Source organism: Scyliorhinus canicula, chromosome 3 (genome assembly GCF_902713615.1).
Source record: "Scyliorhinus canicula chromosome 3, sScyCan1.1, whole genome shotgun sequence".
In the NCBI taxonomy this organism is placed as follows: Eukaryota; Metazoa; Chordata; class Chondrichthyes; order Carcharhiniformes; family Scyliorhinidae; genus Scyliorhinus; species Scyliorhinus canicula.
In genome coordinates, this window is record NC_052148.1 from 117,755,313 (window position 1) to 117,780,297 (window position 24,985).

Genomic DNA, 24,985 nt, shown 5'->3' on the forward strand with positions numbered 1-24,985 from the left:
TTACGGGCATAGGGTAGGTACGTCGGCTTCAGTAGGGTGTTCTTTGTAAGGACCGGTGCAGACTTTACGGGCTGAATCGCCTCCTGCTGCACTGTAAATTCTATGATTCTAAGGGCAGGTGATGACATTGACATATGTGCAGAGGGCACTTGCGTGTTGTGTGATGTCACTAGATTTCTGTGCAGGTGTGAACCAGTGCGCATGCGTACTTAGCAGGAGACATGGGCCGGGATTCTCTGAGCCCACGCCGTGACGGAGAATCGGCGGTGACGACGGAAATTCCCGCCATGCTGCTCCGACGCGTTTCTCTGGCGACCGGAGAATCGGTGCCAGTCGACCGGCCAAGTTTCCGCCGAGTTCCGCTGCCGTTTTTCCAACCTGGCACCACCCGGGGGGGGGGGGGGGGGCCTGCACGACGGCCTTGCCCGCAATTGGGGGCTACCGATTGGCAGGCGTGTGTGATCTGGAGGGGGCCTACCTTCTTCCACGTGGGCCCATTGTGTGACTCCGCCATGTTGAGCGGCGCGGAAACAACCACCATGCATGGACCTGCGCCGGCAGTGCAGGGCCGCGTATCGGCGCCGTGCTGGCCCCCTGTGGGCCACTGAATCACTGGGCCAAGAGGCCCGTTGACGCCAGCGTCAACACTTGACCGGGATTTTGGAGAATCTCAGCCATGGTGTTTAATTTACGTATTTTAAACTGTTGATAAATATAGAAAGCTATTTCCTCTAGTGAGAGAGTCTCTAATCTTAAATCCCTCATTCCTGGCACTTGGTTGGTAAATCTTTGAGCCTTGTCAAAGCCCTGGATATCTTTCATGAAGTGTGGACCACAGAATTGGACACACAAGCTGACACATGACAAATAATGTATGGAGATTTAGCTACAGCATCTTTGCTTTTGTACTCTGTCTCAATTGTAAAGCCAAGGATTCAGTATGGGTTTTCAATGGCCTCCAACTTGTGCCAGCAGCTCCCAAGATTTATTTGTGTGAACCCCCAAGATCTCTCTCTGTACACCCATTAAAATTGCACCATTTAATTTATATTCCCTCTCTTAATTTTTCCTTCCAAAACGCATTACTGCATTTTTTTGTACTATAGTTGATCTGTCACGTGTCTACTCATTTCAGCAGTCTGAATGTGCATTGAAGGCTGCATATATACATTTCACTGTAGAAAACATTTCCAAGCTTGTGTCATTTTCTAACTTTATGCCATTTAAATCTAAATCCAGATTGGTCCCAATGTGTACTCCTTTCCAATCTACTAAGAAACCTTTCAACCCTAATCCTTACTGTCTATCTCTTTCCAATTTTGTTTCCATGCTGCCACTGCACTTTTAATCCCACTGGCTTCAATATCTTAAGTGTATGGAGGAAAAAAACATTTAAATAATAAAGATCACCGGAAGAGTAGGCGAGTTCTATTTTCTGTGTTCTGTTTATAGAAGCATAAGTGGTGATTTTTACTTCGGAAATAATATTTTGCATTACTGTTTCTGTACACTTTCAGAATTCTTCAAATTGGGGCTGCTTTTTGCCCAATTGATCCAGAAGGTTCACCTCGCTTATCAGCATATTTTATTCGAATGTGTAAATTGAAGTATGTTCTTATTCAGGCAGATATGATACAGGTGAGTTACTGAGCTGTAAACAGATATGAACAAATAGCATTCATTAAAAAATACAAGCTTGGCATATTGTTATAAATGTCCCTATATTGTTACGTTAATACACATTGCACTGACTCCACTTTTTCAGTTTAAAAATACATTCATTAAAATATTTAATTATTTAGATGCAATAATGTTTGTATAGTAAATTAAGCTCATAGCAGTTTGATTTTTTTTATTTGCAACCGATCAAACCCACTCTATTTGGAGTCCATGAATAATTATTTAATTGTGGATTTCCCCTTCCCTTTCACCAGTTGATTCCTACACCTGTGAAAGATCAAACAATGTTAATATCGCTAAGTAACCGCTCCTGCGCTTGGCAAATATTGATGCAAAATCCTTTCAAACATGTTCGTCGACTCTGAAGATGAGATTCAGTTCAAGTTGTACAAAAAAAATGCGCAATTCTTTTAATTAATTAAATTTCACTTCCCAATCTGTTATGACTCACATTTCAAAATAATTTGTTCAAGCCCCTAGAATATCATCATGCTGATGTACCCTTGATCGACATGGGCTCCGTTTTTTCACTTTTTTACCTTCTGTGATTACATTTTTTTCATAGAATAATACAAATGGTTATAGCACGGAAGGAAGTCATTCAGCCTATTGTGTCAAGGCTGGCTCTGTTACAGCGAAATTCAGCTAGTTCCACTCTCCCACTTAGAGCATAAGAAATAGGAACAGGAGTAGGCCATTCAGCCCTTCGAGCCTGCACCGCCATTTAATAAGCTCATGGCTGATGTAATACTCACTAAATCCACTTTCCTGCCTTCTCTCGGTAACCCTTAACTCCCCGATTGAGTAGGGCAGCACGGTGGCGCAATGGGTTAGCCCTGCAGCCTCACGGCGACGAGGTCCCAGGTTCGGTCCCGGCTCTGGGTCACTGTCTGTGTAGAGTTTGCACATTCTCCCCGTGTTTGCGTGGGTTTCGCCCCCATAACCCAAAAATGTGCAGTGTAGGTGGATTGGCCACGTTAAATTGCCCCTTAATTGGAATAAATGAATTGGGTACGCTAAATTTGTAATAGAAAAACTCCCCAATTGAGTAAAAATCGAGAGTTATCAGCCTTGAAAATGCTTAAGAACTCGACCTTCACAGCTTCTGGGAATTCCAAAGATTCACCACCCTTTGAGAAATTCATCCTCATATCCACCTTAGAGCACCCCCTTATTCTGCAACTATGCCCTCTGGTGCTACACTCTTCCCTGAGTGGAAACGCTCTCCCAATATTCACCCTGTCTAATCCCCCTAAGAATCCATATCACCTGATTCCTCCGAAATCCAAGAAGTACAGACCCAATCTGTTTATAATCTTTTTTCATATGGCAGTCCCTCCATACCCGAGATCGCCCTAGTAAACTTCTGTACTGCCTCCAGTGATAATATAGCTTTCCTTAGATAAGGGGATTAAACTGTTCACAGTATTCAAAATGCGGCCTCACTCGTACCGTATACAGTTGCAGCAACGTCTACTTTTATATCCCAGTCCTTTGAAATAAAAGTCAGTATTCCATTTCTCTTCCCATGATCTTCTGAACCTGTATGCTAGCTTTCTGGGTTTCATTAACGGGGATTCCCCCCTTCTCCCCAAATCCCTTTGTGCTACAGCTTCCTGCAGTCTCTTTCTAAGTAATAATCTGTCTCCTCATTATTTCTTCTAAAAATGAGCAGTTTCACATTTTCCCACACTAAATTCCATTTGCCAATTTTTATGCCAACTCGCTTAACCTAGTTAGGTCTGTATTCATTCGAGCTCAGAAGAGCTCAAGGCTGTTGAAACAAAAGATTCTGTGGGTACTTGACAGGATTGGTGCCGAAAGGATGTTTCATAGAGACCTAATTCCATATTTGTATTGAATTTAAAGTTTCTCCATCTGCTGTGGTGAGATTTGAACCCAGGTCCTCCAGCATTAGCCTGGGTCTCTGGAGTACTGGCATGGTGACAATATCACTAAGTGCCGCCTCCCCTCATTGTTTCCTGTAGCCCTGAATTTTTTTCTCTTAAGATATTATCCAATTCCCTTTTGAAAGCATAATTGAATCTTCCACCACCAGCCTCTCAGACTGTGCTTTCCAGAGCCCTCATGATTTCGAGCACCTTTATTGAGTATCCTCTCAACTTTCTCTTAAAAAGAACAGCTCCAGCTTTACCAATTTATCTTCTTCAACCATATATGCTTTGCATTGGTGTAAGAACCATGGACTTTTAACTTTGAAGGGTACTAGTATTTACAAGTTAATAAATAAATGATAGAGAAACTTAAGTCTCTCGTCATCGCAACCATTCTTGTAAATCCTTTCTGGACCCTCTCTATTAGCTTCACATCCGTCCTCAAGTTTAAAAAAATGTATTCTTTCATGGGATGCGGGCATCACCAGCAAGACCAGCTTTGGTTGTCCATCCCTCATAGTCCTTGAACTGAGTCATTTGCTAGACCAGTGTGGGGCCCAGAATTGGATGCAATACTCAATTTGAGGCTGAGCCACAGTTCTGAAAAGGTTCATCATAACTTCCTTACTTTTGTATTCTCCGTCTCTATTTATAAATTCCAAGATCCTGTATGCCTTATTAACTGCTTTTTCAACCTGCCCTACCACCTTCAACGATTTGTACTCAATTTGCATCCTTTATTGTATATTGCATCTCCTCGTTCTTCTTACCATAATGTACTACTTCACACATCTGTGCATCAAATTTTGTCTGCCTCATGTCTGTTCATTCCATTAATCTGCTCGTGCATTCTTGAAGTTTGCCACTATCCTTCTCGTAGTTTCCAATGCTGTCAAGTTTTGTGTTGTCTGTATGTTTTGAAATTGTGCTCTGCCCTAGCAAACCCATGTTATTAATATAAATTGAACAAATACCAACCCACTATATACTTTTCTCCTGTCTGAAAACAATAATTCACCACCACTCTGTGTTGCCTCTCACTTGGCATCCAAGCTGCCACTGCCTATTTTATTCCATAGGCTTCAACTTTACTGAGAAATCTATTATGTGACACTTTGTCGAATGCTTACTTGGCTGCAAAACATTTTGAAATGTCCTAAGGTTGTGAAAGGCACCACACAAATGCAAGTTTTCTTTCTTCGTGCACTGGGAAAACCTTCAGTGAATGGTAAAATTCCCTCCTAAATGAAAGTGGCTTAGAACTATTCTGAATCAAAGTGTAATATAAATTCAAGTTGTTGCATCCAGTGGTCAATCAACTGAAAGATCAGTTCCTGATAAGAGACGAGTGATTGATATTGGTTGGACACAGTAGTTAGGGAGAAACTGTCCTCATTGGTGGAAGGATCGATGCTCCGAGGTACTGATTTAAAAATCTATGTAAAAGAAGCATCAGTGACATGAGGAACTACTATTCTGCACAGTAAGTGTTTAGGATCTGGAATGTGTTGGAGGTAGATCCAATTATACCTTCAAATGAGAATTGGATCAGTACCTGACAGTACCTGAGAACAAAAGATTTTCAGGGCTAAAGGGAAAGGAGGAGCAAGGGGACTGCGTCAGTTGATCTTACAGAGTGCTGGCACGGACACAACAGACCAAATGGCCTCCTGTGGTGTAAATATTCTTTGATCTGACCTATATACTCACACAAGTTAAACATTTTAAAATCCGATTCAGTGTTTGTAAATGGTTGGACAGAATTTTGCTTTTAACCCATCTCCTATCCCACAAGTCCCGGTTAACCAAAAACGTAATTTTAATTTCACATGCAGTGTAAGAAGAGCTCCAATCAAGAGCTAAATATCCTCACGGCGCCAAGGTCCCAGGTTCGATCCCGGCTCTGGGTCACTGTGCGTGGAGTTTGCATATTCTCCCTGTGTTTGCGTGGGTTTCGCCCTCACAACCCAAAGATGTGCAGGCTAGGTAGATTGGCCACACTAAATTACTCCTTAATTGGAAAAAATGAATTGGATACTCTTATATAAAAAAAAAAGAGAGCTAAATATCAACTCAACTCAAGAGGATCTTGGTAGCTATTTTCTTATCTTCACATCAGCTGTAATAATTCATGAACATTTCCCAGTCTTTGTTCTTCTTCAACCTTATCTCTGCATTGGTGTAAGAATCATGGACTTTTAACTTTTGAAGGGTACTAGTATTTACAAGTTAATAAATAAATGATGTGTTGTAATTTTACATTTCAGAAATTCAGGGCCTCTCTATCAACATGGTTGCACATTGAAGTTGAATATGATATAACAGTGCTAAATATAGTGCTCGTGAAGATTCAGTGGCAGGTGACTAATATGGATTGCCTACCTTCTGAGCCCAGAAATGAAAACAATATAACTTCCAGTAAAGTAGGTGGTTTAAGAGAAGGCAGTTTGGAAGCTGCTGAAGAAGATAACAAAAAACATGCACCTATAAATGTGGATTGCCAGAGACATGGGTTTATGGCATATATTTTACAAACATCGGGTACTACAGGAACTCCAAAAATTGTTCGAGTCCCACATCAGTGTATTGTTCCTAACATACTACATCTGAAGTAAGTTTAATTCCAAATGATTATTGGCAAACTGTGAATTACATGTTTATTAATGTCCATATTTCATAGTTAGCTGTTAATTCTTGTTGCAGTTACAAAAAAAAGTTAAATCACATTGCATTGTGTTCTGAAAAATGCATTAGTGAAAGAAAGGCAGGCAGTTACCACGTGGCACATATTAAACCTGATGGGTAATATGAGAGACCGCTCCACCATGAGTCCATTACAGACGCTGATGGAATTCATTGCTTTTAGGGAATATATTGGATTAGTTTCTTCAGGTTGTTGTGAATTTGAGAAATCTATTTTAAGATAAGACTGGTTTGTATTTGAGCTGAATTCACTTGCATGTTAAAAGCAAAAAGTAGGAAGCATTGTGGAGGATAGAAATAAAAACAGAAAATACTGGAAATATTCCACTGGGAGTATCTGTGGATAGAGAAAACAGTGTTCCTGTTTACCTGTCCTTAGCAACAAATAAGGCTTGGCTGTGACCCCAGAAATAAAAGCATCAGCTCAATCGTGGGTTCTGTTTTGGCAACTGAAATATAATTATTGACTTTGCTTGACTGACATTGTTAATTGGTTATAATTTATTTCTGTGATCTCTTTTGTCAATGTCTCAGTATTTAGTTGGACAAGATTAGCAAGTGTGAAATGTTTGAAGCCAGTTATTGATACTTAAGTAGACTGTCTGAGTCACACTTTTATAGGGTTGCAGGAACCACAGTTTTGATTTATGAGTGAGTGTTTTTCTCTCAGCAGTTCCACGCTTTCCATTGTTCTCTTATAGCTCATTAGTAATGTATAAAGTGCACACTAAGTGATTTGACATGGAAGGTACATGATTTAGCATTGGGTAGGCATGGAGAGTATAAAAATAATAATCTTTATTAGTGTCACAAGTAGGCTTGTATTAACGCTGCAATGAAGTTACTGTGAAAAGCCCCTAGTTGCCACATTCAGGCACTTGTTCGGGTACACAGGGAGAATTCAGAATGTCCAAATTACCTAACAGCATGTCTTTCGGGACTTGTGGGAGGAGACCGGAGCACCCAAACCCACGCAGACACTGGGAGAACATGCAGACTCCGCACAGAAGTGACCCAAGCCGGGAATCAAACCTGGGTCCCTGCAGCTATGAAGCAACATTGCTAACCACTGTGTGACCGTGCTGCCCCCTGTGCTACCATGCAGGAGCTACAGGAGTTGGTTGAGTCATGAGTTGGCATTGAGTTGGAATGGAGGAGGCATGAGGCATATCGGCAAGAGTTGGAGCTTTCAAAAGGATCCCTCATCAGGGTGGCTCGGTGGTGCAGTGGTTAGGACTGCTGCCTACGGCACTGAGGACTGGGTTCGATTCCGGCCCCAGATCACTGCGTGGGTTTCACCCCCATAACCCAAAGATGTGCAGGTTAGGTGAATTGGCCACACTAAATTGCCCCTTAATTGGGAAAAACAAATAATTGCGTGCTCTAAATTTATTTTTAAAATGGATCCCTCATCCAGACTGTGGCTCATGCCCCCTCTGAGGAGTTGTGAACCATGACTCATAGAGACACTTGCCCAATGTCACAAAAATTGCAGAGAGAGTGCTCAGATTCCCCCCCCCCCCCCCCCCCCCCCCCCAAAAAAATGGAGCCAGCCATGTTGGAAGTGCAAGGTGTAGAAGTGTAGACTTGCTACCTACACTTCTATCACGCACCAGCCAAAATTGAGACAGTATGGATGGGGTGGGAATCCTGAAATCGTGTCGTGCCCATTGTTTCTAAATGGCTCCAGAGTTGCCTAGACCCCCCTCAAATCCAGGCACTGGAGTCAGTGTGGAGGAGAGAGGGGTGTTCTTTTCTCAACAGGCCTCCATTGTTAGAGGGAAAACTCAAGTATTAGTATGGTAATGCACATCCATCTCCAAATCTGAGGGCTTCTTACGATTGAATGTAATAGGACAGACAAAATAACCTCAAACATAATTTCTGCAAAGTGAGTAGGAGAGAGGGTACAGGATTGGGACTGTAAAGAAAATAACTGAAACTAACATCAGGATACAATTCTTTACACAGCAAGTGGCCAGCAGGTTGGATGAATTGTTGAGAAGGATGGTTGCGTTAAACACACTGGACTTAAAGAACAGCTAAATGTTGTAAGAGCCAGTCAACACCAGTTACTTACCAGACTGATGGAGACAAACTAATGTCTCTGACATATTCAAAAAAGGGCATAAAGTCAGTTAGAAAACTACAAACCTGTACCTCTCTCTAGTGTCTTTTGTAAATTGCTTGAACATTTTGTTCATTCGCATTTCATGAAGCACTTTGAAGCTTACACAATAACCTGGTAGATAGTCAACATGGTTTTCGATCAAAAAGATTCACCAGAGCATCGGTTTTACCGACTGTAGATCCAAGTCTCGAAAGAGATGAAACTACTCGCTTGGCATTATTAGATTTCTCAAAAGCCTTTGGCAAAGTTCCTTATGAAAAGTTCTTGTCAAAACTTTGTTGGGAAACATTATTAAAATGGATCGGGCACTTCCTTACCAAAGAAGTTAAATGTGATGGGGAATCATCCAACTACAGATGTCCTCTCCCAAATGCCCGAGGGAACTGTGTTGAGACCTTGGGCGGGATTCCCCGATAATCGGCGCGATGGCCTGGACCTGGCGCCAAAAACAGTGCAGATCATTCTGGCGTCAGGCCCCCCCAAACGGCGCAAATTCTCCGGCCTGGAATGGGCTAGTAGCGGTGTGATGCCATTCATTTTTAAAAAAGAATTTAGAGTACCCAATTATTTTTTCCAATTAAGGGGCAATTTAGAGTGGCCAATCTACCTACCCTGCACATCTTTGGGTTGTGGGGTTGAAACCCACGCAGACACTGGGAGAATGTGCAAACTCCACACGGACAGTGACCCAGGGCCAGGATTCGAACCCGGGTCCTCAGCGCCGTAGGCAGCAATGCTAACCACTGTGCCACCGTGCTGCCCCTGTGATGCCATTTGTGATGGTGCCAACGGACGCGCGGCGCCATTGTCGCCAGGCGGCGTCACAGCACAAAAGACACCCGCCCCCCCCCCCGGAGATCTGACAAGATGGCCGCCCGCCGTGCAGCCCCGAGGTTGCGACATTGAGGCGCTCCTGGACGCAGTAGAGCAGGGGAGGGAGCCCTGTACCCCGGACACGGCCGCAGGGTTTCCCCACGCCTCAGCCAGCGCCTGTGGAGGGAGGTTGCAGAGGCCGTCAGCGTTGTGGCTGTAACACCAAGGACAGGCGCACAATGCCACAAGAAGGTGAATCACCTCCTCAGGGCAGCCAGGGTGAGTACTCCCCGAGGGAGGAGGTCCCGGAACACCCCGGCATCTCGGACTCCCTTCCGTCCCAGGTGCATTTGGTGGGCAAAGGGCAGGACAGGCTGGCAGCTCGCCATCCCAATCACCCGAGCCGCATCCTGGCCCATCTCGGCCGGGCCGCCCCAGGAAATGGCTGCCAAAGGGATCCCGAGTCACAGGGCAGGAATCTCAGGAGTCCACTCCAGTTCTGCTGTACTGGGGAACCACCTAGATGTAGTCAAAGGGCCCGTAAGGCCAAACAATTAGACACTAAGTAAGTTGGCAAGGGTGCAGGGCACAGACAAGTTATAGGGGCTAGGGCACGTGTATGGACTGTTCGGCATTAAAATCACTTTCACACATACTAATCTGCCTTTGTGCTCTGTCCAAAGCGTGCGGGGGTATGGTATGAGGTGAGCGCCAGTGTGTGTGTGAGGGGTGGTATTACATCGGCCACAGGTGAGTGTGCCCCCCCACCCCGCGGGTCGCCCGCGCCATCCCCCTGGGCAGAGGACGGGACCGTGCGCTGCAGTGTCACGGCCGCGTGCAGGGATGGTCCGGGCAGAGGGTGGTACCGTGGCCATGGGTCAGATATTGTCCAACGATGTAGAGCCAGGAGCTCATCGCAGAGTGGGTCGTCATCATCCTCCATGGCCTGCAATAGACACGCTTCCACCGACGACCGTGTGAGTCCAGCTCGTTGTGCCGCAGGTGGTGTGCAGTCTGTGCCCATACTCAGCGATTCTCACACCCCCCTGTTAGCGAACCGGGCGGCTATCAGCCTGTCCCGTGCCCGCTGGCCCAGCCGGTAATGGTGGGCAACCTCCCGCCCAGGTCCCCACTCGGCGCCTGGAATAACCCCGTGGCATAAACGTTCAGGGCCACCGTAACCGTGACGGACACGGGGAGAGGGTGTCCTCCCCCAATGCCACACGGTGCCAGGTGTGCCATCAGGTGGCAGATGTGTGCCACGGTTCCCCGGCTCATCCGGAGTCTACTGCATGCCCGGTCCGTGGTACGACGAGCGGAACCGGTACACACGAGGCCTCCTTGGGCGTCTCCGTCGCCGTGGCGCAGCCACTTCCTCCTCCTCCTCGTCCTGTCGGGCGGGCGGCCCTCCCGCCTGGGCGACTGCCACCTGCCCCTCTGCGGCACGCTCCTCTACGGCAGCCTGCGCCGCCTCCGTGGCGCGCTCCTCCTCCTCCTCCCCCAGGGCAACATGTAGAAGTGCGGCTGCCGCCACGGCGCCCAACATTGCTGACTGATCAGCAAACATAACGGCCTGCAGGGGGGTGGGGGGGATCGACGACATGTTCCCCCCCCCCCCCCCCCCCCCCCCCCCAAAAGCCAGGTGCCATGGGCTGCATGGGCGCGACTGTTGGAGGCTGGCACCTGGTCAGGCGGACAACCTCCCTCGTCCTCTCTGCCCTCCCCGGCACTCCCCCTCTCAACCCTCCCCGGCACTCCCCCTCTCAACCCTCCCCGGCACTCCCCCTCTCAACCCTCCCCGGCACTCAACCCCCTCCACGGCACTCGCACTCTTCCCCCCCTCCCCGGCACGCGCCCTCTCCCCCCTCCCCGGCACTCACCCTCTTCCTCCCTCCCCGGCACTCGCCCTCTTCCCCCCTCCCGGCACTCGCCCTCTTCCCGCCTCCCCGGCACTCGCCCTCTTCCCGCCTCCCCGGCACTCGCCCTCTTCCCGCCTCCCCGGCACTCGCCCTCTTCCCGCCTCCCCGGCACTCGCCCTCTTCCCGCCTCCCCGGCACTCGCCCTCTTCCCGCCTCCCCGGCACTCGCCCTCTTCCCGCCTCCCCGGCACTCGCCCTCTTCCCGCCTCCCCCCCTCCCCCCCCCTCTTCCCCCCTCCCCTTCACTCGCCCTCTCCCCCCTCCCCGGCACTCGCCCTCTCCCCCCTCCCCGGAACTCGCCCTCTCCCCCCTCCCCGGCACTCGCCCTCTCCCCCCTCCCCGGAACTCGCCCTCTCCCCCCTCCCCGGCACTCGCCCTCCCCTCCCCGGCACTCGCCCTCTCCCCCGTCCCCGGCACTTGCCCTCCCCCCCCTCCCCGGAACTCGCCCTCTTCCCCCTCCCCGGCACTCGCCCTCTTCCCCCTCCCCGGCACTCGCCCTCTTCCCCCTCCCCGGCACTCGCCCTCCCCTCCCCGGCACTCGCCTTCTCTCCCCTCCCCGGCACTTGCCCTCTCCCCTCCCCAGCACTCGCCCTCTTCCCCCCTCTCCGGCACTCGCCCTCTTCCCCCCTCCCCGGCACTCACCCTCTCTTCCCCCTCTCTGGCACTCGCCCTCCCCCCTCCCCGGCGCAGCCACTTCCTCCTCCTCCTCGTCCTGTCGGGGGGGCGGCCCTCCCGCCTGGGCGACTGCCACCTGCCCCTCTGCGGCACGCTCCTCTATGGCAGCCTGCGCCGCCTCCGTGGCGCGCTCCTCCTCCTCCTCCCCCAGGGCAACATGTAGAAGTGTGGCTGCCGCCACGGCGCCCAACATTGCTGACTGATCAGCAAACATAACGGCCTGCAGGGGGGTGGGGGGGATCGACGACATGTCCCCCCCCCCCCAAAAGCCAGGTGCCATGGGCTGCATGGGCGCGACTGTTGGAGGCTGGCACCTGGTCAGGCGGACAACCTCCCTCGTCCTCTCTGCCCTCCCCGGCACTCCCCCTCTCAACCCTCCCCGGCACTCCCCCTCTCAACCCTCCCCGGCACTCCCCCTCTCAACCCTCCCCGGCACTCAACCCCCTCCACGGCACTTGCACTCTTCCCCCCTCCCCGGCACGCGCCCTCTCCCCCCTCCCTGGCACTCACCCTCTTCCTCCCTCCCCGGCACTCTCCCTCTCCCCTCCCCGGCACTCGCCCTCACCCCCTCCCCAGCACTCGCCCTCTCCCCCCTCTCCGGCACTCGCCCTCCCCCCTCCCCGGCATTCGCTCTCTTCTCCCTTCCCCGGCACTCGCCCTCTCCCCCCTCTCTGGCACTCGCCCTCCCCCCTCCCCGGCACTCGCTCTCTTCCCCCTTCCCCGGCACTCGCCATCTCCTCCCCCCTCCCCGGCACACCCGCCCCCCAGGCACTCGCCCTCCCCCCTCCCCGGCACTCGCCCTCTCCCCCTCCTGAGCAATCGCCCTCCTCCCCGGCACACACCCTCTCGCCCTCCCGGGCACTCGCCCTCCTCCCCGGCACTCGCCCTCCCCTCCCCGGCACTCGCCCTCTCCCCCCTCCCCGGCACTCGCCCTCTCCCCCCTCCCCGGCACTTGCCCTCTCCCCTCCCCAGCACTCGCCCTCTTCCCCCCTCTCCGGCACTCGCCCTCTTCCCCCCTCCCCGGCACTCACCCTCTCTTCCCCCTCTCTGGCATTCGCCCTCCCCCCTCCCCGGCACTCGCTCTCTTCCCTCTTCCCCGGCACTCGCCATCTCCTCCCCCCTCCCCGGCACCCTCACCCCCTCCCCGGCACTCGCCCTCCCCTCCCCGGCACTCACCCTCTCCCCCCTCCCCGGCACTCACCCTCTCCCCCCTCCCCGGCACTCACCCTCTCCCCCCTCCCCGGCACTCACCCTCTCCCCCCTCCCCGGCACTCGCCCTCCCCTCCCCGGCACTTGCCCTCCCCTCCCCGGCACTCGCCCTCTCCCCCCTCTCCGGCACTCGCCCTCCCCCCTCCCCGGCACTCGCCCTCTTCCCCCCTCCCCGGCACTCACCCTCTCTTCCCCCTCTCTGGCATTCGCCCTCCCCCCTCCCCGGCACTCACTCTCTTCCCTCTTCCCCGGCACTCGCCATCTCCTCCCCCCTCCCCGGCACCCTCACCCCCTCCCCGACACTCGCCCTCCCCTCCCCGGCACCCACCCTCTCTCCCCACCCCGGCACTCACCCTCTCCCCCCTCCCCGGCACTCGCCCTCCCCTCCCCGGCACTTGCCCCCCCCCCCCCCCCCCCCCCCCCGTCCCGGCACTCGCCCTCTCCCCCCTCCCCGGCACTCGCCCTCTTCCCCCCTCCCCGGCACTCGCCCTCTTCCCCCCTCCCCGGCACTCGCCCTCTCCCCCCTCCCCGGCACTCGCCCTCTCCCCCCTCCCCGGCACTCGCCCTCTCCCCCCTCCCCGGCACTCGCCCCCTCCCCCCTCCCCGGCACTCGCCCCCTCCCCGGCACTCGCCCTCCCCTCCCCAGAACTCGCCCCTCTCCCCCCTCCCCGGCACTCGCCCCCTCCCCGGCACTCGCCCCCTCCCCCCTCCCCGGCACTCGCCCTCTCCCCCCTCCCCGGCACTCGCCCTCTCCCCCCTCCCCGGCACTTGCCCCCTCCCCCCTCCCCGGCACTCGCCCTCTCCCCCCTCTCCAGCACTCGCCCTCCCCGGCACTCGCCCTCTCCCCCTCCTGACCAATCGTCCTCCTCCCCGGCTCTCACCCTCTCCCCTCCCGGGCACTCGCCCTCCTCCCCGGCACTCGCCCTCTCTCCTCCCCGGCACTCGCCCTCTTCCCCCCCCCCACCCCTCACTCCCCTCCGCTCCCCCACAGCGACTGCGGCCACGCCGTCACTTCTCCGGCGGCCAGCCCATGCTGTGACCTACCTCCACGCTGTCCGGCGTCAACCAGCAGCACTGGTTGACGCCGTTATATAAGTTGGTTTAATTGACGCCGGCGTGACCCATGGTCACGTCGGTGGGACTTCGGCCCATCCGACCGGGAGAATTTGGGCAGCCCCGGGACCCATTGAGTGGAGCCAGTCCCCGCCATTCTCCGAGGCGGGCGGCGCAATTCACGCTTCGCCGACCTTTGGGGGGTCGGAGAATTCAGAGGACGGCGGGGCGGGATTCACGCCGACCCTCGGTGATTCTCGGCCAAGGCGGGGGCCGGAGAATCCCGCCCCTTCTTCACATACTTAAATTACGTTCCCAACAAGGTTTTAAAAAAAAAAACAGGGTGTGACTATTTACAGATGACTGTGTGGTTTACGCATCATGGAAAACTCAAGATCATATAAATTTATTGTAAGATGATCTTCTGGAATTGAAAAAGGGCAGAACCAATGGTTATCACATTCAGTGCCAGGTAATGCTATGTCATGTGCATTGCCAACAGCAATAATCCACCAACAGAAAGCTTTAGATTTCATAATCAAATTGTCCGGCAGGACAACCATACTTGTGTTTCATCTTAAAAACAGTCCTCATGGGGATTCCACATTCAGCAGATAACATACAGAACAAACAGCGCCCTGGAATCTGAGGCGAAATAGTCACAGTCCCATCACTTGAAAATCATCAAGATGCACCTATTACATTATTTCCATTTGTATATTTCCATTATCAGGACTACCATTTCAACAGATCATGCCTGGTTGAGCTAGAGCTACCCTTAGAAAGCTAGGCAGAATATGGATGTTAGTCTGTGATGCCGATGCAACTGAAGCAGAAGGTGAGCAGCTTGGTAATCTGGAAGGATGAGCACTCATGGATTGAAGGTTCTTTTTTATTTGCCCTATTTTGTAATCTTATAACTACATCCTTAATTAGATTGCTAACTTTAAATGAGCTCTGGCCTTAGCTAGACCATTGCTGTAGCTCCAGCCATGATTTAAGAGTTAGTGGTTTGATGGGTTGGTGGGCACACAGTGAGACTGAATTTGAAAAAGCGTTTTAGTGTTCTCACAATGTTCCATTACTAATATATTCATCCTTTTTCTGCCACTCTACAAAATAAAATCACTTCTGATCATATTTCTCACAGGCAACATTCACTGACGACACTGCATATTAAAATACCCTCAGACCACAAGCTTAAAAGTACTTAATTGTTGCTATTTTACTTTCTGTTCTTTCACTTAAAGCGTCTTTTTGTTTTGCAGATCCATCTTCAAGGTTTCATCAGATGATGTAATTTTTATGGCTTCTCCTCTGACTTTTGACCCCTCAGTTGTTGAAATGTTTGTTGCACTGTGTAGTGGAGCTACACTACTCATTGTCCCCCCAGTCATTAAGATGATGCCAACGAGACTAGCCAAGCTGCTTTTTAAACATCACAAAGTTTCTGTTATGCAGGTATGGTGGTATTGATCAACTTCAAAATTTGCACCTTCTACATTTTATGGAACATGCGTTAACAATTTATTTCTTTACAAACATGGTAGTGTTGAATTTTAGATCTTGAGCTGTGGCTTTGTAGAACAGAAAGGATAGCAGAATATTAACAGTTGATGAGTGCGCGCACCCAGTATGGAACTGAGCCATAGGGCCAGACTTTTACGGAGTTGGGAAGACTCCACAGAGCTTTTGGGACCCGATTCAGAAAACCCACCCCCATTTACTGTTAAAACCAATTTTACTGGTAGAGGAAATGGAGTCGGGCTGTGATACACATTTGTGCGGATCACAAATCTGCCAGAACATTTATAAATAGTGCAGAGTTTAAATAGATGCATTTTTCGTTGCAGAAAATAACATTACACAGCTTTACAATGGTGACTTTATGGACAAGTTGTAACAGCTTCTTGAATGCCTCCTAAAAGGTGTTTTCCTTGTGCAGAACTCAGCAAAGTTAAATTTTGAAGACGTATGTTTAACTTCACAGAGGTTTGTGGCAGACCATGGCGGTGGGTGGGATGGGGTTTTGAAGGCCATATTTGTGTGCCCTTCGGGATCATTCCATTATTCCTTGCCTCAGGTAGCCAAGTGGAGTCAGGACAGACTGTCAGGCTCATTGGCTAAGATTGTGCAGTGAAGTAAGGATGTGAAAAAGAATGAGCATGGCACAATCCCATATATGTGTGGTAGAGGAATGGCAATGGCATCAGAAGTGCGTATGTTCGGTGATGATTACACAATGTTCAGCACCATTCGCGACTCCTCAGATACGGAACTGAAGCAGTTCATATCCATATGCAGCAAGACCTGGACAACATTCAGGCTTGGACTAATAAGTGGGAAATAACATTCGCACCACACAAATGCCAGGCAATGACCATCTCCAACAAGAGAAAATCTAACCAGCATCCCTTTACATTCAATGGCATGACCATGCTGAATTCCCTACTGTCAACATCCAGCCTTATAAATGCTGTGGCTATAAGAGCAGGTCAGAGACAAGGAATTCTGCGGTGAAATACTTGCCTAATTTCCCAAAGCCATCCACAATTTACAAGGCACAAGTCAAGACTTTAATGGATTACTCTCCACTTGCCAGGATGAGTGCATCTCCAGCAGCACTTATGAAGGCCAAAACCATCCAGGACAAAGTAGGCAACTTGATTGGCACCCCATCTTCTACCTTAAACATTCACTTCCTCTGCCATTAACGCACAGTGGCAACAGTGTGTAATCTACAAGATGCACTGCACCAACCCGCCAAGCCTTTGACAGAACCTTCCAAACCCGCAACCTCTATCACTTAGTAGGACAAGAGCAGCAGCTTAAGGGGGACACGAGAGTCTTTCTTTTGATTTCCCTTTGTTTGCAATTATTTTAATATGTTTGGACCATGTATCAATGTTCGGAATTTGCCTTTAAGCAATGGACTCACGGTAGAGCAGCCTGCTAGTCAGGACAGTGTGTTTCAGGATTTGATTTTTGGAGGGGAGGAAACAGACTTGTTGGGGAGGAGCGAATCTCAAGGACAGTGTTCTGGCTGACAACAGTCAGTGAATGGTTCTTGTGTGATGCTTCTGAGAGAACTGGGCAGAAGTAATTCAATCTTGAAAGAAGAAGGAACTCTCTCTCTTTCTTTCTCAGTTTTATATAGCCCATACTCGTGTCCATGTTATAGGAGAGGTAGATGCCAAGACTGCCCCCAGTCGGTGCAATATTCACCTGTCGTACATCACAATGGCATCTTTGTACTTCTGCCAAACAACCTGCCTTTCCAGAGTGCAGCAGGTTGTGGAACTGCTTTGGACACAAGATTCAGGTATTCACCTGAAGTGCTCACTGTGGCGGCAATCTTCTACCGAGCTCGCTTGGTTACAATGGAAGTATTCCTCCTTTCTCTTGGATATGTGATATCTCTTCTTCTCTGCATATCTTTGACTAGAATCTGCAGGTCCTAGGCACAGATGCAGAGCGCTATCCATCCCATGCCTTCTGCACCTGTCCTCTACGACATTCTGGCAGGAAAATGTAGAAAGCATGTGTCCTTCGTGCTTAGTTTGTTGCAACACACAACCTATGTCCATTCGCATGCAGGAACACGATTCTCTAGTTAAGCACAAACCAATGTGGGTCAAGATGATGCCATCTCTGTGGTTGAGCCAGCATTAAGTTACTACTGTGTGCTCCTTCATTCCACAACATCAGAAGACAGCATTGATTTCTATATTTCCTTTTGGAAAGCACATAATGAGCCATCTCTTCCAATGTAAGTAACCAGTTGACCAACAATTATCGTTCCTACTCATTTGTGAAATACATCCACTTCCATGAACCTGCAACACTCCACCTGTGCAGAAACTGCTTCCAGGAGAGGCCGTTTTATCATGCATATGAGACATGTTCCATGTTCCACCCTCCTAGTCATTAGGACCCGTGTCTCCGCATTGAATTCTCTTCTGGGATGTGGACCCAACTATTCCACACCTGTCCCCCAGGAACAAAGATCATGCCATTCAGTGAGCCATTTTATCAAGGCGAGTCAAAGGATTTCCCGAATCAAAAACATGGCTGTGAAAATCCGGCCTCTGGAGACTTAGATGAGTTTGGTGAATGTGAGCGAATGGGGGGGAGATTTGTTAGTGCTCTTTGGGGGGGTTTAAACTAATTCAGCAGGGGCATGGGAACCTGGATTGTAATTTTGGGGTACGGGAGATTGAGAGTATAGAGGTCAGGAGCACAAATTTGACTTCGCAGGAGGGTGCCAGTGTTCAGGTAGGTGGTTTGAAGTGTGTCTACTTCAATGCCAGGAGTATACGAAATAAGGTAGGGGAACTGGCAGCATGGGTTGGTACCTGGGACTTCGATGTTGTGGCCATTTCAGAGACATGGATAGAGCAGGGACAGGAATGGTTGTTGCAGGTTCCGGGGTTTAGGTGTTTTAGTAAGGTCAGAGAAGGGGGCAAAAGAGGGGGAGGTGTGGCGCTGCTAGTCAAGGACAGTATTACGGTGGCGGAAAGGATGCTAGATGGGGACTCTTCTTCCGAGGTAGTATGGGCTGAGGTTAGAAACAGAAAAGGAGAGGTCACCCTGTTGGGAGTTTTCTATAGGCCACCTAACAGTTCTAGGGATGTAGAGGAAAGGATGGCGAAGATGATTCTGGAAAAGAGTGAAAGTAACAGGGTAGTTGTGATGGGAGACTTTAACTTTCCAAATATTGACTGGAAAAGATATTGTTCGAGTACATTAGATGGGTCGTTCTTTGTTCAATGTGTGCAGGAGGGTTTCCTGACACAATATGTTGACAGGCCAACAAGAGGCGAGGCCACATTGGATTTGGTTTTGGGTAATGAACCAGGCCAGGTGTTAGATCTGGAGGTAGGTGAGCACTTTGGAAACAGTGACCACAATTCAGTGACCTTTACGTTAGTGATGGAAAGGGAGAAGTATACCCCGCAGGGCAAGAGTTATAGCTGGGGGAAGGGCAATTATGATGCCATTAGACATGACTTAGGATGTGTAGGTTGGAGAAGTAGGCTGCAAGGGTTGGGCACACTGGATATGTGGAGCTTGTTCAAGGAACAGCTATTGCATGTTCTTGATAAGTACGTACCAGTCAGGCAGGGAGGAAAGGGTCGAGCTAGGGAACCGTGGTTTACCAAAGAAGTGGAATCTCTTGTTAAGAGGAAGAAGGAGGCCTATGTGAAGATGAGGCGTGAAGTTTCAGTTGGGGCGTTTGATAGTTACAAGGAAGCGAGGAAGGATCTAAAGAGAGAGCTGAGACGAGCAAGGAGGGGACATGAGAAGTCTTTGGCAGGTAGGATCAAGGAAAACCCAAAAGCTTTCAATAGGTATGTCAGAAATAAAAGAATGACTAGGGTAAGAGTAGGGCCAGTCAAGGACAGTGGTGGGAAGTTGTGTGTGGAGGCTGAGGAGATAAGCGAGATACTAAATGAATACTTTTCGTCAGTATTCACTCAAGAAAAAGATAATATTGTGGAGGAGAATGCTGAGACCCAGGATATTAGAATAAATGGCATTGAGGTGCGTAGGGAAGAAGTGTTGGCAATTCTGGACAAGGTGAAAATAGATAAGTCCCCGGGGCCTGATGGGATTTATCCTAGGATTCTCTGGGAAGCCAGGGAAGAGATTGCTGAGCCTTTGGCTTTGATTTTTAGGTCATCATTGGCTACAGGAATAGCGCCAGAGGACTGGAGGATAGCAAATGTGGTCCCTTTGTTCAAGAAGGGAATTAGAGATAACCCCGGTAACTATAGGCCGGTGAGCCTAACGTCTGTGGTGGGTAAAGTCTTGGAGAGGATTATAAAAGATACAATTTATAATCATCTAGATAGGAATAATATGATTAGGGATAGTCAGCATGGTTTTGTGAAGGGTAGGTCATGCCTCACAAACCTTATCGAGTTCTTTGAGAAGGTGACTGAACAGGTAGACGAGGGTAGAGCAGTTGATGTGGTGTATATGGATTTCAGTAAAGCGTTTGATAAGGTTCCCCACGGTCGGCTATTGCTGAAAATACGGAGGCTGGGGATTGAGGGTGATTTAGAGATGTGGATCAGAAATTGGATAGTTGAAAGAAGACAGAGAGTGGTAGTTGATGGGAAATGTTCAGAATGGAGTTCAGTTACGAGTGGCGTACCACAAGGATCTGTTCTGGGGCCGTTGCTGTTTGTCATTTTTATAAATGACCTAGAGGAGGGCGCAGAAGGATGGGTGAGTAAATTTGCAGACGACACTAAAGTCGGTGGAGTTGTAGACAGTGCGGAAGGATGTTGCAGGTTACAGAGGGACATAGATAAGCTGCAGAGCTGGGCTGAGAGGTGGCAAATGGAGTTTAATGTGGAGAAGTGTGAGGTGATTCACTTTGGAAAGAATAACAGGAATGCGGAATATTTGGCTAATGGTAAAATTCTTGGTAGTGTGGATGAGCAGAGGGATCTCGGTGTCCATGTACATAGATCCCTGAAAGTTGCCACCCAGGTTGATAGGGTTGTGAAGAAGGCCTATGGTGTGTTGGCCTTTATTGGTAGAGGGATTGAGTTCCGGAGCCATGAGGTCATGTTGCAGTTGTACAAAACTCTAGTACGGCCACATTTGGAGTATTGCGTACAGTTCTGGTCGCCTCATTATAGGAAGGACGTGGAAGCTTTGGAACGGGTGCAGAGGAGATTTACCAGGATGTTGCCTGGTATGGCGGGAAAATCTTATGAGGAAAGGCTGATGGACTTGAGGTTGTTTTCGTTAGAGAGAAGAAGGTTAAGAGGTGACTTAATAGAGGCATACAAAATGATCAGAGGGTTAGATAGGGTGGACAGTGAGAGCCTTCTCCCGCGGATGGAGGTGGCTAGCACGAGGGGACATAGCCTTAAATTGAGGGGTAATAGATATAGGACAGAGGTCAGAGGTGGGTTTTTTACGCAAAGAGTGGTGAGGCCCTGGAATGCCCTACCTGCAGCAGTAGTGAACTCGCCAACATTGAGGGCATTTAAAAGTTTATTGGATAAGCATATGGATGATAAGGGCATAGTGTAGGTTAGATGGCCTTTAGTTTTTTTCCATGTCGGTGCAACATCGAGGGCCGAAGGGCCTGTACTGCGCTGTATCGTTCTATGTTCTATGTGTGGACCTGATAGCTTTCATGCTTCTGAGCTGAGCAGAGGGAAAACTGACCAGCAAGATTTGTGGCTTGGATTGTCACCCTAAAAACCATGCAAGGCAATGTGGTCTTGTGGTATATGTGGTCAGAAGAACGTCTGGAAAATAACCTATCAATTATTCTCTTACTAAATATCTATCCAATTCCCTCAAAAATGTCACCTTTATCAACTTTCACTGTCTGAGTAGTCTGGTTCTACATATTCAGCAAATTTGAAGTAATTTGAATCTAAATTATCTGACCACCTTTCTTCTTTTGACCTTGCGTACACTTCATTTTGTTTCAGAGTTTGATTACATTTCCTATTGTCTTTACATCTTGATATTTTGCACAATACAGAAAGCTATGCATTGAAATATGTCTTGCTGTGTGTAGACATTCCCAGCTTTTATAGACTCCGAGAAGGTCAGGTGCCTTCCCTGCACCCTTATCCACTATTGCTCTGTACAATCTCAGAATCACGACCTGGAAGCTGTGAGCTATCCTCTACCTATACATCCCAAGAATATTGTTTGCGTTCATTACTATTTAAAAAAAAAAAAATTTTTTATTGAAATTTTTTGAAAAATATATATCAACAAAACAATACAATAATAACAATAATAATAATAAACACCCCCCCGGCACCCGTAACCACGCATATAACAAACCCCCCACCCCCCCAACCCCAATAAACACCAGAATAAATTAACAATAAGCAAATTAACTTAAACACTATCCCCCTAAACCCCCTTTCCCCCCCCTCCCCCCCGGGTTGCTGCTGCTGCTGACCCAGTACCTTATCGTTGAGCCAGAAAGTCGAGGAAAGGCTGCCACCTCCTAAAGAACCCTTGTATCGACCCCCTCAGGGCGAACTTGACCCTTTCCAACTTAATGAATCCCGCCATGTCATTAATCCAGGTCTCCACACTCGGAGGTCTCGGATCTTTCCACTGCAGCAAGATCCTCCGCCGGGCTACTAGGGATGCAAAGGCCAGGACATCGGCCTCTTTCGCCTCCTGCACTCCCGGCTCCACCCCAACCCCAAATATCGCGAGTCCCCAACCTGGCTTGACCCTGGATCCCACCACCCTCGACACCGTCCCCGCCACCCCCTTCCAGAACTCCTCCAGTGCCGGGCATGCCCAGAACATATGGGCATGGTTCGCTGGACTCCCCGAACACCTGACGCACCTGTCTTTGCCCCCAAAGAACCTACTCATCCTAGATCCGGACATGTGGGCCCGGTACAGCACCTTAAACTGGATGAGACTAAGCCTCGCACATGAAGAGGAGGAATTCACCCTCTCCAGGGCGTCCGTCCATGTCCCCTCCTCAATCTGCTCCCCCAGCTCCACCTCCCACTTAGCCTTCAGCTCCTCTACCGACGCCTCCCCCACCTCCTGCATTATCTGATAGATGTCAGACACCTTCCCCTCCCCGACCCACACCCCCGAAAGCACCCTATCCCTTACCCCCCGCGGGGACAGCAAAGGGAACCCCTCCACCTGCCGCCTAGCAAACGCCTTGACCTGAAGGTACCTGAACATATTCCCCGGGGGGAGCTCGAACTTCTCCTCCAGTTCACCAAGGCTCGCGAACCTCCCGTCAATAAACAGGTCTCCCAACTTCCTAATGCCCGCCCTGTGCTACCCCAGGAACCCGCCATCCATGTTCCCTGGGACAAACCAGTGGTTCCCCTGGAGTGGGGCCTCCACCGAGCCCCCCACTTCCCCCCTGTGTCGCCTCCACTGCCCCCAAATTTTGATGGTGGCCGCCACCACCGGGCTCGCAGTGTACCTCGTTGGAGGGAGCGGCAACGGAGCCGTTACCAGTGCCTTCAGGCTCGTGCCTCCGCAGGACGCCCTCGCCATCCTTTTCCATGCTGCCCCCTCCCCCTCCATTACCCATTTGTGTACCATCGAGACATTAGCCGCCCAATAGTACCCAGAGAAGTTGGGCAGCGCCAGCTCCCCTCGATCCCTGCCCCGCTCCAAAAAGACCCTCCTTACCCTCGGAATCACATGCGCCCAAACAAATCCCAGAATGCTGCTGATCACCCTCCTAAAAAAGGCCCTCGGAACGAAAATGGGGAGGCACTGAAACAAAAACAAAAACCTCGGGAGCACCGTCATTTTAACGGACTGTACTCTACCCACCAACGACAACGGCAGCATGTCCCACCTTTTAAATTCCTCCTCTATCTGCTCCACCAACCTAGTAAAATTGAGCTTGTGCAGAGTCCCCCAGCTCCTAGCCACCTGAACCCCCAGGTACCTAAAACTCCTCTAGCGGGAGCCTACCAATCCCCTCCTCCTGATCTCCCGGGTGCACGACAAACAGCTCACTCTTGCCCAGGTTCAATTTATATCCCGAGAAACTCCCGAACTCAGCAAGAATCTCCATCACCTCCGGTATTCCCCCCACCGGGTCTGCTACATACAACAGCAAGTCGTCCGCATACAGCGACACTCGGTGCTCCTCCCCCCCTCGCACCAAACCCCTCCACCTCCTTGGTTCCCTGAGAGCCATGGCAAGAGGCTCTATTGTCAACGCAAAAAGCAAGGGGGACAGGGGGCACCCGTGCCTCGTCCCACGGTGGAGCCTGAAGTACTCGGTCCTCCTCCCATTTGTTGCTACACTCGCCATCGGGGCCTCGTACAGCAATCTCACCCATTTAATAAACCCCACCCCAAACCCAAACCTTTCCAACACCTCCCACAGGTACCCCCACTCAACCCTGTCAAAGGCCTTCTCCGCATCCAATGCCATCACAATCTCCGCCTCTCCTTCTGCTGCCGGCATCATTATTACATTTAGCAGCCTTCGCACGTTAATGTTCAGCTGCCTCCCCTTCACAAAACCCGTCTGATCTTCATGTATTACCCCCGGCACACAGTCCTCTATTCTAGTGGCCAAGATCTTCGCCAGCAACTTGGCACCTACATTCAGCAGTGAAATCGTCCTGTATGAACCGCACTGCAAGGGGTCCTTATCACGCTTCAGGATCAGGGAGATTAGTGCCCGAGACATCGTCGTGGGCAGAACACCCCCCCTCCCATGCCTCGTTAAAGGTCCTGACCAACAGGGGGCCCAGCAGGTCCGCATATTTCTTATAAAATTCAACCGGGAACCCATCCGGTCCCGGCGCCTTCCCCGACTGCATGTGGCCAATCCCACTGACCAGCTCCTCCACCTCGATCGGCGCCCCCAGTCCTTCCACCTGCTCCTCCTGCACCCTTGGAAATCGGAGCCTGTCCAAAAAATTCTCCATTCCCCCTCCCACTGCCGGCGGCTCCGACCGGTACAGTTCCCTATAGAAGTCCCTAAAGACCTCATTGACCTCTGCCCCCTGCCGCACCACATTCCCATCTCTATCCTTCACTCCACCAATCTCTCTAGCCGCGTCCCGCTTACGCAGCTGGTGCGCCAGCATCCTGCTCGCCTTCTCTCCATACTCAGACCGCTCCCTGCGCCTTCCTCCACTGTGTCTCCGCCTTTCTGGTGGTCAATAAATCAGACTTGGCCTGCAAGCTACGCCGTTCCCCCAGCAATCCCTCCTCCGGGGCCTCCGCGTACCTCCTATCCACACTCAACAGCTCCTCCACCAGTCTCTCCCTCTCCCTCCTCTCCCCCCTCTCCCTATGGGCTCGAATGGAGATCAGCTCCCCCCTAATCAGTGCCTTCAGAGCCTCCCACACCATCCCCACCTGGACCTCCCCAGTATCATTGACCTCGAGGTACCTCTCGATA

General features: G+C 50.4%; 1 protein-coding gene across 1 annotated transcript in view; it reads left to right on the forward strand.

Moving 5' to 3' along the window:
* The window catches only part of aasdh (aminoadipate-semialdehyde dehydrogenase), a 70,920-nt gene that overhangs the window by 12,982 nt on the left and 32,953 nt on the right, over positions 1–24,985 (forward strand). The window contains exons 2-4 of the mRNA XM_038791134.1: positions 1,518–1,638; positions 5,843–6,186; positions 15,345–15,537. Coding sequence (XP_038647062.1) covers positions 1,518–1,638; positions 5,843–6,186; positions 15,345–15,537 — 658 coding nt within the window. The remainder of the gene's footprint in view (positions 1–1,517; positions 1,639–5,842; positions 6,187–15,344; positions 15,538–24,985) is intronic.